This window comes from Stylophora pistillata, chromosome 1 (assembly GCF_964205215.1).
Source record: "Stylophora pistillata chromosome 1, jaStyPist1.2, whole genome shotgun sequence".
Classification (NCBI taxonomy): domain Eukaryota; kingdom Metazoa; phylum Cnidaria; class Anthozoa; order Scleractinia; family Pocilloporidae; genus Stylophora; species Stylophora pistillata.
In genome coordinates, this window is record NC_142519.1 from 29,873,648 (window position 1) to 29,894,002 (window position 20,355).

The 20,355-nt window shown below is 39.5% G+C and overlaps 1 protein-coding gene across 2 annotated transcripts; it reads left to right on the forward strand.

Annotated features, from left to right (window-relative positions):
- The first annotated feature begins 891 nt into the window (after nt 1–891).
- Nucleotides 892–19,341, forward strand: LOC111331974 (tRNA (34-2'-O)-methyltransferase regulator WDR6-like). 2 transcript variants are annotated; one of them, XM_088755603.1, is made up of 21 exons: nt 900–1,129; nt 1,908–2,003; nt 2,657–2,698; nt 3,105–3,198; nt 4,058–4,237; nt 5,139–5,557; nt 7,043–7,298; nt 8,071–8,294; nt 9,124–9,470; nt 10,134–10,292; nt 10,827–10,904; nt 11,012–11,110; nt 12,013–12,114; nt 12,692–12,755; nt 13,424–13,483; nt 14,146–14,584; nt 15,450–16,324; nt 16,824–16,973; nt 17,428–17,513; nt 17,990–18,069; nt 19,166–19,341. In XM_088755603.1, exons 1-21 carry the CDS (start codon nt 1,036–1,038, stop codon nt 19,233–19,235), a joined length of 4,014 nt encoding a protein of 1,337 aa, XP_088611729.1. In that variant the 5' UTR covers nt 900–1,035; the 3' UTR covers nt 19,236–19,341. The 2 variants fall into 2 exon arrangements, with proteins under 2 accessions (XP_022792946.2, XP_088611729.1); XM_022937211.2 differs by lacking the exon at nt 2,657–2,698 and having other exon boundaries at nt 892–1,129.
- The last annotated feature ends 1,014 nt before the right edge of the window (nt 19,342–20,355 follow it).

A 20,355-nucleotide genomic window follows, 5' to 3' on the forward strand; every position in this document is an offset into this window, starting at 1 on the left:
TTGCCCGGTGATTACAGATGAAACAGACCTTGCAAAATTCAACAAAATTGCAACGACTAGAGAACTCAAGAAGTACTGTCGAAAGACTGTTTCTACATGCAAAACGTCCCTGACTACGCGAAAGCGTGATGTAAGGAATGCGCGTCACGCAACAATCACGCGTGGTTTAGCAATGCCTGCAAGCGCCGAGTCAAAACGCGCACATCGCATGACATTTGATTTGCCATTACGCTGTCAGCATATTGATAATCGTATCGTCAAGAGTTCCTGCGAATATCACGCTGCAATCGAGAAATAGGGGCCTTGTTACAAAAACGGAGCAAACTACATCGGGCAGAGCGAGCCATGGTTTAGAGAGTCAAAAATGCACTTTCACTCCATGAACATTTCATTCTACTTGGTTGTCTACACCTAAGCCTTACCTTGCCAGTGCAGTTATTCTGCTCGGCCTAGTCAACCCTAGAGTTTGCGAAACCGTCAAAGAGAATAAATACACGTCGTTACGTATTTTGGACATAGTTTGTTTACATTGTATTGTCGTACCCAGGCCACCGCGTTGTAGAGGATTCTCTACATGCTAGACAAGCTTCTAACTTCTGACTAAATGATTTCTACCTCTTTGGCAAAAAGAAGAGAAAGCAAAAAACTTTTTTGTCAATTGAGAGCTCAGTGCACGCACTTCGTAAATTTTTATGTTGTACCATAGAAATGAAAAGTTCTGTCAGCCGTGATAGGACCTTAGAAATAGACCCAACCTAGCAGTGGCCCTACTTCTAGAATTCTCTGAATAGCCACATCTCAGAAGGTACATTGGGAAAGTAAATAAGGATCTTAAAAGGACGCAGGTCTCCGAGAGCCGAAGAGGACCGTGACAATCTGGGTACGAAATAAAATTCAAAATGGCGGCTCTCTTGAACATGAAGCCTTGGTTGTGTACAATTAAAAAACAACGATAAGTTCCCTTCCAATGTGATTTATAAATGGAGAGAAGGAGAGGAAATTTCACTTGCAGTTTATCGACGTCTAACTCGAAGGATGGCAAAAACTAGTGACTGGATATGGGAAAAGAAGTATTTAACTTCTCCGGTCACGAGTTTAGAGTTTTTAAGTTCGGACTTGGTTCTTTCAGGTGAGAAACAATCTCTTTGCACGCTTTTCATAAAATTAAATGATACGTCTGCTTAATTTTTACGCAATAAATATCTCCGTCGAAGTTTCCTTTGATCCAGCCTCACGGCTTTGGAGGAGAGCATGACTGCATGGCAAAATCGTCAGGAACGACATCAAATCCTCCAAAGTCAAGTAACTCGGGGGCGAAAAGATACCAACTGAGACAACTTGCATGAAATGTAGAGGAAAATTTAAAATTCGCTCAGGAAAATTTTAGATTGAAAGAGAAGGGTTCCCAGAGATTGTTTATTTGTCATAGAGGAAAGACATAAAATAATATTTTGCCTAAGCTTCAGGTCTGTGGGTTTGTTTGTTTGTTTTCTTTTGGTTTATTCTTGCAAATCAAGGCACCATACAAAAAATTATCAAGAGCTTAGTGTAAAAATGCCATTTTTAGCAAGGGGGGGGGGGGAGAGGGAGGGGAATATATATACAATGATCAAAAAGTAATGCAAATTAACAGATATTCATCTGAGCACATTCTCACATTCTGTTTGCCACTTTAAAATAACACTAAAAAAATTACATACCCAACAGCATTTAAGGCCACCATTTTAAGGTGAATTGGAATGAAATTGGAAAAATAGCAATAGAACCAAGTGCTGTACTTTTATTTATAATAGAGAACCCTATCATGATGATAGTATAAGCTTTCCAAAAGATTTACTCTCAAGAGGTAAAGAGTATGTATTTGTCAATCACACACACAAAAAGAATGCTGATTTTACTTTCTTTAGGAAATGGACCATTCCTTGGTGTATATTCTGTAGCAAAGGGTGTTTTATTAACTGACAAATGTCTGTTGCAAGGCTCAAGAATACATGGAATAAGAGGTACGCTATGCATCTAGGTTCTTAATTTATAGGTTTTGGCTGGTTTATTGGGGATGTTTGCACAATAGTGAGAACATATAAATTTTTTTCATTTATTCCTTTTAAAGTCTACTAAACATTTGATTTGTCAATAATCATCTTGTAAATCAGTAAAGCAGAAACACAACAAAATGGTAAACTTAAGTCAAATCAACAACAATAATAAAATGTTAGATCTTACAAGTAAGGCTCAATTTTTTTGAGGGGGAGGGGTGGGGCTTAATACATTTCTTCCTCTAAAGAGGGGGTCTTGTTAGAGAGGGGGCTTAATAAAGAGGGGGCTTTATGAATTTCTTCCTTTAAAGAGGGTGGCTTATTAGAGGGGGGGCTTACAAGAGGGGGGCTAAATAAGTTTTTTCTATAAAGAGGGAGGCTTATTAGAGGGGGGTGGCTTATTAGAGGGGGGTGGCTAATTAGAGAGGGGAGCTTAATAGAGGGGGTGCTTGATAAATTTCTTTGTCTAAAGAGGGGGGGGCTTATTAGAGGTGGGGGCCTATTAGAAAAGAGAGGCTTAATAGAGGATTTACAACAAGTAAAATAATTTTATCCATAACCTGCTACTCCCAAACATCGGTATCCATATTTTCCATACCCTTCTCTACACATTTCCTCAGGTACTGACAGCAAGAATTTGTTTCACAATCAAAACATCTTTGGTAATCATTTCCTTTATTTGTGTGATCTTAATGAATGATTCAGCAGTATTACTGTCAAGAGAAATTAAGTGCTGGTCACTCTCAGGAGTTAAATGGTTTAGTCAATAGTGCAGGGCTCAACATTAAGGGTAACCAACTAGCCACAGACTAGTAGAAATTCAGTTTTGGCAAGTGGTTTTTGATTTCCACTAGCCAGTTTGGCTAATAAACAAACTGAAATTGTAGAGACGTCTAAATTGCCACCATCCACTGGGCCAGTAAGTTGAAGAGTTAGTGTTAAGCTCTGTCATGTGTTGTTAGTACAATTCCTGTTGTAAATTTTTTGTTGCATTGTAAGTGAGAAATATTGTATTAAATAATTCCAACCTCTGGCTAATGTCTAATCACATTGGTTTCCTTTGTTTAGGTGAAAAGACCTTCGGTAACTTAGTGCTTATATTTGGACAAAAGGTCATAAGGGCTGTCAAATTACAAGAGGATCCCTCCAATTCAAGTATAAGGTAAGAGAGAAATACTGAATATATTCACTGTTTACCTCTTATAAATCTCTTTTCTCTCTGTTTGAATTCTGAAAATTTTGGCAATAACAGTGACGCTAGTTCTGGCTATAAGTATATGTTATCTGTTTGGCAGGAGTGTCATATTGGGAAATAATTGTGTGCCTGATCTTACATAGGTTACATTCATTAGATTAATTGAACACACCCCACAGGGATTTTCAGGGCCAACACCCACCCATCCCACCCCAGGGGAGGACATCCACCACACAGTAATCTTGTGCATGGGAAATTAATGTCTCCTACCCCTAACCCTGTAGGAGACGGGGCCTATGGTTTATTTGTCCTTATCCGAGAAGACTAGAATATCTCCATTTCTTGTTATAGAAAGGTAGGAAATTTTCCTCAGTTATTTTAAGACTGCCTCCTGGTTAGCTCAATGGATAGAGCACTGGACTGTTGTGCAGGAGGTCGAGGGTTCGAGCCCTGGCCGAACCAACACTCAAGGTCTTAAAATAATTGAGAAGAATATGCTACCTTTCTATAACATCAAGAAGTGGTTAGATATTCTAGTCTTCTTGGATAGGGACAAATAAATAGAGGTCCCGTCTCCTGCAGGGTTAGGGGTAGGAGACATTAATTTCCCCTGCACGAGATTGAGTGCATTGAGCTCAGCCAGGACAGTTCAGCTCCAGGTGGCTTTTGGCCAATCTGGTTTTCTTTTACCAGGAGGGATCAAGTGCAGGGCAGCCTTAGGGTCAGGGAGCATGATCCATACTTTAGAAAAGAGGGATCTCTCTTTACTTTTCTTCACCATTTCTTATGCCACTGACAATTCTGTTATTTACTCTTTTGTCTTCAGAGTTGAGGCTGCATCAGATATTGTTGCTTTTCCTGATCTGATCTGGGATGCTCACTGGCTGTACGAAGATGAGATGCCAAAACTAGTGGCTATTGCAACTGCGCACAATGCTGTATGGTGCTGGGATTGGCAGCATGATGTAAAACAGTTGGTTGCCCAATGTGAAGAGCCATGTATATTGTATCCTTTTTTACAGGCTTCTTAGATCATAAAATGCTTCTCACTCTGAACTGAAAGTTTTGTGTTTAATCCTTCAACTTCCGAGATCCAATGAGTATTCGTCCACTTAACTCCCTAATGTTTCCTGATAATTTAAACAAGAAAATTTGGTCAAGATAACCTTCACTAGCTGACAAGCTTGTCTGCTCTCCTAGCCTTTTCAGGGAGAATTTACATGTTGGTCACTTCTGGGAATTGAAGGGTTAAGTCTAAAGGTGACCCTGGTTGTTTCTCTTGTGTTGTGGAGCCAAACACCTATCTCTCACAGTTCTTTTTTTTTCCTCCTCCCCCCCTCCTTCCTGGAATTTAAATGGTTACCAGTAATCTTTAACCAATGCTGGACTAGCATCCCATCCAATAAGAGTTACAACACTTCTGATTACTTCATGTTGCAGGAATTAGGATAAGCAGAAGTCAAGAAATTAAACCTTATTTTACAAGTGTGTTTCCTTTAGATGCCTTCCCTTGTTTGTGAGAGATGCTTTTAACCCCTTACACCCTAAGAGTGGTAAGCATTTAATTTATCCCAACAGTTTCACCCCTAAATAAAAAATTAAGGTCACCAGAATAGAGGAAAATTAATGATAATAATTTAGGTTGTGAAGGGTCAGCATACTGAAAATAACTTATGATAAGCTAGAGAAGTTTGACAGTTGAATCAGGAGTTTACCAACTTAGTTCATATACAGACTAACTTCCCTCTGAATTATGGTTTAATGGCAGAAGTTAATTGGCTAGGGGTGAACTCACAGAATTGTGGGGATTTTTTCCTGTAATGTATTCCTTTGTTGTTGTTGTTTTTTTATACCTTTTAATTGTTTTTCTTTAACTCTTTTTTTTTTTTTTTTTTTTTTCGGTTAAGATATTCTGCATGTTTCTTTGGATATGATTTACAAAATTTAATCATAGCATCTGGGACAGTTTTTAATCAAGTCCTTCTTTGGAGAGTGCGAGGAAAAAAAGATGAAAGTAACCGAACACAGATTCTCCAGAGGCTCACAGGCCACTCAGGAGTTATTTTTGCTATAAACTTCAACAAACAAGGAACAATGTTGAGTTCTGTTTCAGATGACAGGAGCATACGACTGTGGAAAATAACAAACTTATCCACACTTGAATCAACTGGCCACGTGGAACCTTTGCTTGTTGTATATGGGCATTCTGCACGAGTTTGGAATGCAAAATTGTTAGAGATGTGTTTTGTTAGTATCGGAGAGGACTTGGTGTGCAATGTGTGGAGTTATGATGGGAGCATTTTGAAGTCTTATAAAGGTCATACAGGTAGAAGGCTACTTTGGGACACCTTAAATAATTTAATTTTACATGTCAAGTACGTGTGCCAGCTGCCAACCCAAGGAAAGCTATACAGTAAAAACCTGCGTGTAAGAACCTAGTTTTTTTCATGTCTGGTAAAATAGGTTCTTATGTTTTGGGGTATTTACTGACAACTTAGGCAAAACAGGTTCTTAATAGGTTCTTAAAATATCTTTAATGCCAGACTTAATTTTCTAAACTATACTGTACAATACACTGTTAGTAATAATTTGAATATATCAACAAAGTTGAAATGGTAAATTGGCCACCGTTACGGTTATAAAAGCTGACATTTTGAGCATTAGCCCTTCATCAGAGCAAATAGAGGAATTGTGGGCTGTGTGTGCTTTTAAAGGCAGAAAATGGAGCTACGTGATTGATGGGAACATGGCAACAAGAAAAACACGAATAAATTAGTGGAATGAAAAGCGTTCGTTGATACCTGTGAGATTTAGACTGCCAGTTTGAAAGATGAGCCTTTGTTCAAGAGTTTTACAGCTTTCCGTGCTACCTAAGTGTAAGGAAAGACCGCAGATTGCTTTTCATTCCACTAATTTATTTTTGTTTTTCTCGTTGCCATGTTCCCATCAATCACGTAGCTCCATTTTCTGCCTTTAAAAGCACACACAACCCACAATTCCTCTATTCGCTCCAACAAAGGGCTAACGCTCGAAACGTCAGCTTTTATAACCATAACGGTGGCCAATTTACCATTTCAAGTTTGTTGATATATTCAAATTATTTCGTTACCCCCACTGACGCAGCGCCAAACAGTTTCTTTGAAACTATCAGCCTTTATTCATTTGTACAATACACTGTGTACTGAACAATGTACTTAATTATACAGTTTAGAAGATTATACCTAGGAGTACATTTTTTTTAACTTGCTTTAATACATAACTGGGAGCCATAAATACAGTGGGGAAACTGTATTGTGACATGTTTTATGGAAGTATCAAATGTATAGAAAACATTTATTTTATAGTTACGGACATATTTTGCTACAACATTGTTTCATTTTCCAGAATGACTCTTCATATAAGACCCATGCAGGTTTTGCTGGGTAAACAGGTTCTTATATTTCTGGGTTTCAAAATCCAAAATTTTTGCCAAAAAGGTTCTTAAATACTAGGTTCTTACCCGCGGGTTTTTACTGTATTTGGTTTCTGAAAGTTATAATGATTCTACCTTGAGTGTTAAAAGCACTCCAGGTGGGCATTTTGTTTGAGTTGAAATCTTTCCTCTCCATTTGAACCTGGAGTTACCATAATAATCAATAAATTCCAAGTTTTTTTCTGCTCAGATTAATTGCCCAAGCGCAAACCATGTGGGCCTTAGATCCAAGCAGAGAAAATTACTAACTCAGTGATGACTATAAGTTTCAGTGTGAAATAAGAGAAAACGGTCAGTAAAAGAGAGATTTTGATTTGACCCATGCACTATCTTTCACAGGTCGCAACATCTGGAGTCTTGCCATCAACCAAGATGAAAATCTTATAGCCACAGGTGGTGGAGATGGAAGCATCAGGCTGTGGCCATTATCAAATCCTGATCACAACAGCAATGCCATTTCAAGAGAAGCTCGTCTACCTTCCTTAGATACCAAAGCTGACAATGAGATAAAAACAAAGAAAACCAAAAAGGAGGATTATCCAAGATTTGTGAGCTTACTGGACCAGTCTAACTTGTTGATCATGACAAATGATGGGTGGGTAATTGTATTTTGTCAACACTTTTCTCAACAATCACAGTTTTTTAAGAAGTTTTCCAAGAAGTTTTCCATTTGAGAGAATTGGTCATGTAAGAGAGGAGACGATCTCAACTTATGACAAAGGAGTAGCTCTTGGCCTTTTTTTCATACCTGTTTCAGATGTTCTTTGTTTGTTATTTAACTCTTTTACTACTTGGAGTGCTCAACAAACTGACCATCTGTTAATAAAAATACTTTTCAGATATCAGATTCTAAGATCCAGAGACTTCACAAGTTAAACTTTAACCTGTCCAAACCTTTTATTTAATATGCATTCTGTCATGAATGAAGTGCCCCAACCTCCAAGACATAGCAGGCTGGACATCTGCAGGAACAAGAATTACTTTTTGTTACCTCTAGAAATGCACTCCTAGAAATGTAACAATAATATGAAATAATAGAGCGCAGTTTTCACTTGGTATAAAAAAAACAAAACCAATTGAAAGTAACCACATCCGCAAATCAGGGCGAAGGTCAGCATGATCTTTAGCCAGGTAGAACTCAAATTAAAAGTGGGCAAACTGTAAGAAATGCAGAAAAACGTGAATGACCAAATCATGATTGGTTCTAGTTTTGAATCTGGTTTGTTGAGGTGTGATGAGTTTCTGGACCAATCATCGAGTGAAGTAAAGCAAAACCAATCATGGGTTTCTTTGTACACTCAATTGAAGACAGTTCTCTATTACCCATTGCTAATTAAAAGTATCATTCATCCTCCTCTTCTATCCAGGTGTCTGTATAAGTACAACTGGATGAATGACAAGAGTTCTCTCGCAGACCACAATGTCTTGTCACTAAGTTCAAACACTGATCACTCAAATCATAAAGAACAATCATGGATGCTGCTACTCAAAGATGCAGAGTATTCCTCTTATAGTGTTGTGGCTTTGTCTCCTTGTCGTAAGATGATTGCTTTTGGAAATTTGAAAGGAAAAATCAAACTGCAAGATGCAAGTGAGTAGGAACCAACATCATGATGGCTGTTGATCAAAAGCAATAGAGCTTTAACAAAAACAACAACAACTGCTTTGTTCCTTCAGAAATGTTATAGATGGATTTTGTTCTTGTTTAATAATGATTTTCTAGCTGAAATATTCTGCAAAAGATTTCCACGTCCTCTAACGGATAGCCAAATTTTTTTAACCCCTATCACTCTATTACCTTGGTTTCCAAAACCACTGGAGCTCCCATTTGCTTTGGATTTCTAACCAGCTCATGTCTCATTCAAAGTTCTTCGATTGAAGGCATAGAATTTATAGTAAAAGCCTAGGACTTTATTGAATGCACTAAGAAGTATTGTTAAAACAATTATGAAAATACCCAAAAGTAACCTTTTCTAACCATTTTCACTGCATTACCGCAGTAGGGTAGGACTAGAACGGAACATATGCGAACCATGCGAGTAGTCCATCCAATAAATCCCACCCATCCCACCCCAGGGGAGGACATCACACAGTAATCTCATGCGTGGGAAATTAACATCTCCTACCCCTAACCCTGTAGGAGACGGGACCTCCATTTATTTGTCCCAATCCGAGAAGACTAGAATATCTAACCTTTTCTTGACGTTATAGAAAGGTAGCATATTCTTCTCAATTATTTTAAGACCTTGAGTGTTGGTCCGACCGGGGCTTGAACCCTCGACCTCCTGCACAACAGTCCAGTGCTCTATCCATTGAGCTAACTGGGAGGCAGTATTTTGGAATGTATGACAGACAATGTTGAGAATTGATAACTTGATGGTGGGAGTCAAAGGGTTAAGTTGTCTAATTTCTCTCAACAGATTTCAATCACCCCAGTGTTGAACTACAGGCATACTCAGGTAAGGTTCACAGTCTGCTTTGGAGCCAGCAGTATTCTCCTCGGCATCTCTTTTCGTGTGGGCCAGATGGACAAGTCACATGGTGGAATATCATTTGCACCAAAGGAGAAACTACTACATTTGATGTGAACCCTTTGTGCGTCTTCATTCTTCCACCATCCAAGCAACGTTGGGCATCAGCCATTGAAATCTTCCAAACAACTGATAAAGAGATGTGGACCAGTGAATCTGCTGTGGTAGTCTGTGGAGATAGAAAAGGGTCATTGCATTTGTTTGATCCTAACATTGGTGATTTGTCCGCTGAAAAGGCAGGTTGTATAGTCTGCAGATTTAAGATTCATAGTTAATTTCACAGCAACCATGACAACCACCTGCATTTTTTGTTTCTTACAAATGGAAGCAAGTGTCCAGTATTAACCCTGTAAACCCTTATATCAGTTTCCATATTCTCCATTCTGTTCTCTATACTTTGTTGGCAGGCACGCACTGACAAGGAGAATTTGTTTAACAATAAAAGCTTCTCAGCTATAAAAATTTGAAAAAGTAGGTGGTCAATATCCAGTCATCTTGACCTGGCACTTGGTCAATAATGTATATTTCACAACTTCAATACACTGTCAAACAGACAGTTACTAAAATAAATTTAAAATTATCAGCCTTGATGTCTTTTCTTGATAACAGCTTACAAACCTCGCTTGCAGGGTCTCTCCTCTTCTTACCCTCCTTGTGACACCAGTGGGGTGGGAAGGGGAGAAATCCTAGAAACCAGTTAGACAGCCTACAATGGAAGTTATGGTTATCAGTCAGGCGATCAAGAGTTCAGTCATTGTTTGTTTGTTTGTTTGTGTTTTTGAGTGCAATGGATAGTAAAGAGTACTCATCAATTCTGGTAAAAGAAAAACAAAGAACTTGAACTCTTCACCGTGAACTAAAAAAAGTTGTTGAGATATATTAATATTTGAATCTTTCAGTGTATTGGCCCAGCACATTCCCTTCCTTTGCTTCATGGTAAAGCTGGAGTAAGCCACCTGTGCCTTCATAATAACACAATATACTCAGCTGGGAGAGATGGAGTGTACAGACAGCTTAGAATACAAAACAATACTTTGGAGGTTATAGATACCAAAAAGGTAAATATGATATAGCTCCCAAGTTCTGATTATTAATTCTCCCATTTAGCTGTTACAAATCCCCTGTGAATTAGTTACAAGAATTTGGTGTTAGATCAGGATAACAGCTTCTACCTGATAAGTGTGAGTTTGCTTGATGATGTATGGATATTATAGGGGGAAGCTACATGTCTGGCTTGTACCAGCAACCTAACCTGGTACCAATGGTGTAAGCCAGCAAAGCAGTGACCCTGGGGGATGCATGGACTGCACTTTAAGCAAGTGCAAAAAAGACACCTGAAAAAAATTCAGGCTTAAACTAGGATTGGAAGTTGTGGCCTCCAAGATGCTAGTTGGGTGCTACATCTACAAAGTGTCTTAAAGGCACAGAAGCCTACATCTTCTTTTTCAGGCTTTTCTGTAATTATTGCTTAATTTACAGTTGACCTTTGTGAATCTTGCCTTTGCTTGATTTTCATCTGCAGGTCAAATCAGATTTACTTCATTAGAAAAAAAAAAAACTTAAAGCTAACCTACTTATTAAAAACTCTTTAGGTTTATAAAGGCTTAGACTGGGTCGAGCGGCTGCTGTTCACAGACAATGGAGATCTTCTCATTGCAGGCTTCCATGCTGTAAGACATTTTAAGTGTATTTTTTTGCCACACTTTTTATTTGCTAGTGCAGGATACAAGTTAAATTCTTTTACTTCTTTTCGATTTTGTTGTATCTCACCACACAGGCATATTTTGTATTATGGAGTGTACAGCGCAATGAGCTCTTGTGGAGAGTGACGTGTGGTGGAGCGCACAGAGTCTGGGACCTAATCCTTGAACAGTCGGTACATAATCAAGTGCTAGTACAAGAAATCACCCACACATGTGCACTCAAGGATTTTGAGATTTTTTGATAAGAGTGGTGCTTTGAAAGTTTTCACAAATTTTATCTTACATTTGATTAATGTCATTTTTGATAATTTTTTACCTGTTGGAAATCCTTGACTAACCTGCTCACCACAAATAAGCCCCCAGAGGTTACAATCATCCCCCCCCCCATTGAAATAGTTACCTCCCTCCTTCCCCCCCTTCCATGTTTTTATGCATGAGAGCTGAGACAACAAGGAATTTATAGTGTTAGTTGTGTCTGTTATTTCTTGTTTGGCCTTGAATAGATATACCATACTTTCTTCAAAATAATTAGCAATTATACACTGAAGTGGAGGTGTATAGAGGTGTACAATTATTTACTGAGCTGCAGTGGTGGGGTAAATATCCACCATTTTCACGGATACTGATGTGAATATACCACAAAGATACCAAAAATTAAGTTTGTTTCTTTCAGTATATTGAAAAATGGTCAGAAATTAAACTGTTGAAGGGTGTTTTTGTCTCATCAGCTGCTCGGAGGTGAATAGTACTTGCTATTCAGTTCCGAACTAGCCAATCAGTGCGCGTGAAAAGTACTATTCACTTGTGTGGTATATACTAACAAAAATCATACTGACTGCTAATTGTATCTGTTAAAAGAGATCAGTGTTGAATATTGATACTCAGCTTAGGTAATTTCTATTCTGTGGAAATACTGCACAATAGAAAGGAAGCGTCACATTTATTCATGATTTAGGAAAACATGATTAACCCTTCCCTGGGATAAACCTCCCTTGAATTGACTCCTTCCATATTCTCCTAACTTTGAAGAAAGTGTCATGGACGTGATTTGAGGATATATGGCATTTATCACCAGGATTCATCTGTTCGTGGAGGAGTGCTGGCCTTTATCAAAGACTCCACGATTTACACGCACAAGATGACCTTCCAGTGTGAGCTGAAAAGGACGATGTTGAAGGTAGTCAACTTTGCTAAGTACATATTTTTACTGGTTGTGACACGTAATAATTGTACATTTTAATGTTGATGATCCTACTCATGCTGGTATTAGGGTCCTTAAGCAAACCACAACCGCAACGACAATGAGGACGTGGCAAAATAAAAAATCTACTGGGCAGAATAATTGCTCAGCTCATGCTTTTTAAAACTTTGTTCATTTCCGCTTTAGCCATCCCCCACAAAACAACGACGCGAAATCACCAATAACGAAATCCCGTGGTTTAAGAATGGAAACCTTATAAGGCATATTATGAAAGTTTCCATGTGGAAGTCAACGCTGCCCACTTAGTTAAAGTGTGTTGCTATACACATCCACCCATTCACAAATTCTAACTAAAAATATAAGTTCATTTTCTTATCTACATCGTCCTTGGCGTTGCTGTCCTGACTGCTTTTAATCAGTTGAAAAACTAATAAGGATCTTAAAAGGTTCCTATTAATTTTCACAGGTCTACCATGTGAATTTTTTAGAGAATTTACCCCTCTATATAATCAATCTTTATTTATAATACCGGTTTTTTTTTTCTAATTCACAGTCAGGTTTTCATGGACGAGAAGTGACGTGTATTTGTCATGTAGATTCACTTGTGGGGCAACAAGGTAGGCAACTCAAGAAAGCAAATGTAGAGGTGACTTTAAACCCAATCTTGTTTTAGTTTTTTACAGTTACATGTAACAGGAGTTGGAAAATTGCTAAGGTCAGACTCCATCTTAGAGGAGATTCAAATACTGTAGTTGCTTCAATTAGCTTGAGGGATGGGGGAGGGGTGGGGGACTTAGCTTATTAATATTCGTGTTCTTGGGGAAGGGGGAAAGGAGGATTTTAAAGAGTGAGTGGGCCTGCTCAGCTTCCACATATACGATGTACAGTATGTCTTTGGTTGAAAAACTTGCAAAAGTCTTCCCACATACTGGACCAAAATGAAAGACAATACTACTCACCAATTACAGGGCTTTGCTTCTTTCTCCTGTATGTTTATATTGAAGCTTTTGTTTACGAAGAGAGGGAGGGCGGTGGTTAGGGTAGGGGTGGAAACCTGTTGCTCTGGATGGAAGGGGGGAGGGCTTACCAGAGAGGGTAACTTACAAAAATCTTGGAGCTTTAGATAGACTGGGGTGGGGCCTATTCGAGTGTTAATGCCATATATAAATTGAAAGTAACCGTTGTACCAAACAGCACCAGAACGATTAACAAAGTTTAATGATTAGTTCCACTTACGGTGTTGAAGTGTTTCTTCAGCTGTTTGACTCGCTGGTTTCTTTTTCAGGTGGTATTAGTGACATAGTTGTGACAGGGAGCGAAGATACAAACATCCAGCTAATGATTTGTATCCATTTCTTTAACAGTTAGAGCAGTTTGTTTATTTTTTAACGCCATTCAGTGGCAAGAAGGTCTTTACTGCTGAAAAGTTATGTAAAATATTTAGTAATTATACTGAGTGGGGTCAAACTTTTCCATTGGGTAACTATGTTCCACTGGAATTGAGGCGCATTTGAAAAGTTTGTTATTTATTTATTTATTTAATTCGGTATTGAAAATTTCGAGTTTGTTAACGAGTACAGATAAATCCCGATAGTACAAATTGCTTCTGACAAATCGTCAAATTTTGAGTTAGCCGAAGCCATGGTGTAATAACAGTGGAGTGTTGAATTTGAACCACGGCTACGATAGTGACGTCAAGGAGGTTGTTTCGTCACAACCCAATATCACGTGGTTCAAATCAGCCAAGCAGAAAATCGGAATTCGTACAATGTATGAAAGTTGAATAATTCTTTTTTAGCTTACCAAGGATTCCAGGCTCTGATCCATGAAGCTTGAATTATAACTTTGCCTTTTTTGAAGAGTTCACCGGAAAGTGCCGCTGTGTTAGAAAATGTCGAAAAATTGAAAGTGAACTGCCATTATTTCAATGTATTTGGGAGTGAGAGAATATCGATACTTTCTGATATCTTCTTTCATAGATTGTTTCCTTAACTTTCGTTTTCTCAGCTGACCGTTCCACTGGCGTGACCTCGTCAGTTTTCACTGCCCATGGCCATATATCTAGTGTCCGTGCCTTAAGCGCCACAAGATCCCCGCGGCCAAACTTACAGTCAAAGGAACAGAAAAACGCTTACCCCAAAGGTGATAGGACACATCATCTTCTCTTTTCTGGCGGGGGCCGTGCTTCACTCAAGTGCTGGCGCGTGGATCTGTCATTCATCGATGATAGTCGCCATGGGGATAAGATGACGTCTTCACCTTTGGTTTTTCTTGGAGAATATTCGTTTCGCTTCAGTAATCGCCGGCGGAGACGAAGGAAACACGATTTGCCGTCCTTGTCAGAGATAAGGTTTATGTCTTTGACGTCGTTAAGTGCTGCAAGTTTGAAGGAAAGCTGTCAGTCGTTGTATTTTGTCTTGGCAGCTTGCTCAGATGGGTTTGTTAGGTGCGTGTGATCCTTTTTTTTCCCCTCTTTTTTCTCCTAAAACAAGAAGAGTCTGGCATGTTATTTTAGTAAGTAGACTCTTTGCAACGAGAATATCATTTCATGCTTTTTTCTAGAATTTAGAGAATGAAGCTGAAGAGTTTAACTCTTCCCTCTCTGAATCTTTGGTTTACAGCTCGGGTAGCGTCGATCCTTTCGCTGAATGTTTTGTTTGTTTCCTCTCCCATTTTTTTTTTTTTTATGCTTTTTTAGAGACTTGATTTAGAGATTTAACGGTTACCTTGTTTAAATCACTGTAAGATCGACCTTCATTAAAGAATCAGAGGGCGGAAGCCACCCAAACTGCGCCCTCTTATTTTGGTAGATGGAAAATGATAAATGTTAATGAAGTATAAAACGAATGAATTGGAATCTCCGGCTTTGCCCCGAAGATTATTTGGGGGGAGGTGTAGCCAAGGTCTAGGATGCTCTGTGTGCTCGCTGACGTACAATTTGCGGTTGATACAACACTTATGGCTGCTTCGTGTATGGTGCGTGCCTAGGGGGGTAGGGCTGTCCTTAGATTTCTTGCTGAAAACGTTCATGCTCAATGTACCTATCCCCTCCCCCCACAAGTCTACGCTCTTTGTTACTATTAACAGCATATGCACGATTTTGTGGTCATTCTATGGGAGAGTGCAGATGCACATGGGGTAACCACCCGTGTGGTTCTGCATAAACTTCATTCTGGTGTCTTTTAAAATCAACTTGCGAAGAAATCCTTTAAGGGCAAAGTCTTGTACAATTTAGTAGTGTTGAAAAATGATTTTCTTTTCTTTAAAATATTTCTTCAGTGACTTAAAACAGTGATCTCTTCTCTCTAAAGAATTTTTAGCTTTGATGAGCGACGAAACAGGTTTTCTCTCTTGGCTCAGTCCCTGTACCTCAAACGCTGTGTGCTCACAATCAGTCACGTGGTTGATTGTTGTGCAAGTGGTGATCCGCTGGTTGTGATGTTTGCCGGCGACACAGCTGGAAGAATTTCTTGTTGGGACATCACTTCATTGTTATGTAACCATCTACGGGAATATTGTGACTTGACGAGCGTGGAGGACATGTTGATGACAAATGATGTGAAGTCAGAAAAGGAAACGCATTCTGCAGTGGACTCGTTAGTGGAAAATGCACAAGAAACTGTCGATAATAATGATAGTGAAAAGATAGTTTTAGACGCGCACGTCTCCGTAGAAAAGTGTGATACACCTCAAGCTAGAATAGCTGTTTTGGGCTCTGCAAGTTGTGTGACAACGGACATTCACGATTCGTCACGCAGCTGTTGGAAAAGCGGAGCAGTGGAGGATTGCGTGATAGATTATAACGTACATGAAAGGGTGACAATTGCTAATAAACAAACCGTTAATACTGGTCCTTCAGCACAGAACCGAGCTTCAGTCAACTGTGGAGAAGACGTTTTGAATGAAGGCAACTCAAGTGATCGACTCACTTCCACCGGAAGTGAAGTATCTGGTCAAACTAGTCTAACCGGAAGTGAAGTATCTGGTCAAACTAGTCTAACCGGAAGTGAAGTATCTGGTCAAACTAGTCTAACTGATCAAAATGATGAAGTGTTGAATGCCACACTCGTGGACCAAATTGACTTCTCGTGTCTTCCTCTCGTACCAGTCTTCCTTGGTCTTCCTATCCACGTGTTTCACGCGCACCAATCTGGTGTGAATGCAATCTCACTTGCGAAAACTCACGGTAAGGTGAAAGAAAGGATCACACGAGGGTAACCTTGTGTAAATTTGTCTCAGTAAGGAGCCATCGGAAGCGAGTTTTGTAACAGTAATGAGCCAATCAGAAACAGCGCGGCCGTTTGGGAAAATATCTTTTAAATTTTCGCCTTGGGTTTTGTCAAGCAAGTTAAATGGGGAGGATCAAAGAAACTTTTACTTCATTGCCATTATGGTCATTGTAAAATTTTTGACATGAGGGTGTTGCGCTGTCTGCATTTTGAGTTCTCATTTCATGCGCATTGCAAAACTACCTTGAAGGAAACTACAAAACATCAGCTTGGTAAGATGGAAGAACACGGCAGTTACCGTGTCAATAATACACCAAAATGGAACAAAGATGGCGGAAGTAGGAGAAGATTAAACTGAATGCATATGACGAACGTAAAATTTGTAGCCGTCAGCAATCTGTAAGATTCACAAACCGTGACGCACCAACTTTTAGTTGAATGTTGCTCCCATTTTAGTTTCAGGACAATACTTACTGGTCAGTGGTGGTGACGATACTGCACTCTACGCAGCAGAATTCAACTTGAAGCAAAACAAGAATGACGTCACCAATGTTAACATGACTCGTGAAGTGTCTGAACCGTCCGCTCATACGTCATCAGTGACAGGTAACAGTACCTCAACCTCGTTCTTAGGGTCCTCTATCTTCCTTCCTCGAGAAAGGAAGATGGGGGAAGGGAGACTCTGGTAACGAGGTCGACAGTGGCTCACTTGAATTTAGTTTTAGATCCTTTCCTTCGGACAAGGTTCGCAACGAACTTTGCCATTTAAACAAAATATCTGAGGATGTCTACCTATCGTGATCCACACTATAAAAGATTGAAGGAAAAGGCTTCCCGTTTTGCAAAGGAGTAAACGTACGGAATCGGCTGGGAATTGAAGAAGAATCGAATGGACTGATTTGCTAAAACGATTTTTCGCCCCTTCCCACCACACCCCCCCCTACCGTCGACTCTAACATCAAATCAAACATCGTCGGTTTGATAAAACGATCGCGCGTTTGTTAGCGTAAGACGCTTGCACCGCAGGCTGAGTAACTTCCGATATTTCTGTGTTCCTTAGGTGTTAAGGTTTTGGAGGATGGATGCGTCATCTCGTCATCTGTTGATCAGAGAATCATTATTTGGGAGATTGCAGATACAGGGCAGGTATGTGGTAACTTAGGTCAGAGCTGAGTAATCCTACTCATGCACCGACTTGGCAAGCGCTGTAAGCTTTTATCACAACAGAACATGGTGCTCTCCTTGTGCCATGTTTCTTCAAGCCGAAGAAATCGAAACAATAAACGCTTTTCACTCAGCGGACGAATGACTTGTCTATTGAGTACTGTTCTCGGTCTCCTTTAGTACGTCGCATTTGGATAATTCTTCAGTTTCGGCGCAAGTTTGATTAACACGCTTCCAAAATTCTTACTCTTCCTTTTTCCTTTCGTAAGTATCAAGTATTTAGGGAAGCTTTTATTTAATGACCATGTCAGATCCAGTCATTTGTCTGTGCGGTTTTGGTCCTTTTGGACGGAGTCAATTGTAAAAGCTTGTTTCAACTCGAATTTGGGTGGGTTGTTGCGGTTCACACAACTAGTGAAATTTTTCTAGCAACAAGTACTCATTTCAATTTTTTTAAGGGTTGTTCAGTTTTCCGTCAGCGCACCTCCGAAATCATGGACGTTGCCGATGTTCAGGACTTGGAAGTCTGGGGCGAGAGGTACTTTTGGCTGCATTACGTGAATGTTTAGATTCGATTTGTCGTATTCTTCATCTTTTTAGAAATTGAAAAGTTACGCAGTGAAGTCCATCCTCGGAAATCCCAAATCTTTAACGTGGAGCCATGTTGTGTGGATACATACACTACACAGTAATCTCGCGCATGGGAAATTTACGTCTCCTACCCCAAACCCTGCAGGAGACGGGACCTACGGCTTTACGTCTTATCCGAAAAGACGAAGCAATGTGCGTGAAGCGTCTTGCCTGAGGACACAACGTCATGCCCCAGGCAGGACTTGAACCCGAGCCAATCGACCCAGAGTCCAGCGCACTGAACACTTGATCGCCCTTGGGTTTTCTTCCACCAACCACCACAAATGACCGTGTGATCAAAAATCTGAAACACTTAAGGCTTGAATTAGACATAAATACCATAGTTATTCAACACTAATAGATGGAAACCTCGCACTGATTAAAAAAAAGCCAAAAGTTTCATGCAAATAGAACGCTTTAAAAGTAACAACTAAAGAAACATCGAACTCGAAAACTTATCAACAGGAACCCCCAAAATATCTTTTTCGAAGTGAGAAAAAAAAAACCCAACAATACTTGATTGAAACTACACAACAACTCTCTCAAATCTACATTTCGAACTGAGTCCGACGAGCAGAAAACGGAAGAAAAAGGAAGGGAATGGTGAGGAATAGAAAGGAAGCACAAGATTTTTTAACTGTTTCCTCTTCCAAAGTCAAAGTCATCTTTATTTAAGCAGGGTGGCCCTTTCAGCACTAGGCTGGTATCAACAGGAGCCCTGCGTAATTAATGATTACTAAATAATAATTGAAAAACTACCACCGGCTAAAAACTACTACAAGATAAAAATACAACGAGTTGAAAAGTTTAGAACTAATCTTTTGCAACCTTAACCAGACTTTGTAGAGGGGTTCCCTCTACTGCTCTGTCGCGACATAACCTCGTCGTCAAAGTGCTTTTCGCATCCTAAGGGAAAAACGCCCTGTGGACAAGATTGTTCTCAAACACCTCCACTATTGTTACTTTACTTTTCATTCTTTTGATATCATTTCTTTCTTATTCAGGAATGGCTGCCTGGTGGCTGCAGTTTGCGGAGTTGGCCTGCAAACTTTTGGTCTTGTCGGAAGCGGCTGAAGCTCTCAATTTCTTAATTTTTTTCCGAATTATTTTGGTAGCCTGGACTTGGATTTTTACGTAAATTGACAAACTAGACTCAATAAATTGAACTGAAGTGAAAGAAGCGCGGCATTCTTTTGTTTGAGCCTAAAATGAGTTGCTAGGCAACCTAACAGAGAAGGTGTAATTTGAAAGCGCAAGACAGCATTGAACGTGGGATAAATATGATTTCATCTTCCTGTGATGTCGATGAATTGCTCAAACAAACTGAGCCATAAAGCCAACTAGGGACTGGTCAATACTCTCTTTCTATGCGTTTTCAAGTTGCTCTCGAAATAGTCCACCCTACTCTCTTTCTTCCTCTTAGAAACTTTGCTTCAAATTTAGTTGAGCCACAAGGTTAGGTGCCGCCGGTATTGGAAACGGACATTGTACGAAAGAATTAGTTCAGGGGTGCAGTACAGTTTCCTAGTTTTCTTTGTTCCAAATCGAAATTCCTAGGACGCAATGAAAGCAAAATACTCAGTACACGTAATGGGTGGGCTGCACTAATCCAAGAGGGATGAATTAATACCCTTGCGTATACGATGCATCACAATAAAGCACAGTCAGAAGAAAAGTACTCGAATACAGTAGTAAATATTTCAGTTTCATTAGAACCCATACGGAAAACTAAAGAGGCAGTGCGTTAACCCCCCCCCCCTCCGTCATCCTGTACAGTCCTGTAATGTAAGACTAGTTTAGTTCTCGAGACGAAGGATACAAAGCAATTGCGACAAAAATATATTTTCGAGCTGAAGCTTAAAAAGATGATCAATCTCATATTTTCTTTATAAAATAGTGTCTAAAAAAAAGGAGAAGATTTTCAAAGTTTTGAATTACAATATTTGTGATGTGTCAGCAGAACTTCAAGAAACTTCTATACTGCTCAATTGTTCGACCACAACTAGAGTACGCTTGTGAACTATGGTCACCCTACACGTCAAAGGACACACTATTACTAGAAAATGTTCAGCGCAGGGCCACAAAGTTTATCTTGAATTATGCAAGAGATCTCTCCTATAGGGATCGGCTGTTGAAACTTTCTTTACTACCACTAGAATATAGAAGGGAAATGAAAGACTTGGTACTTATCTAT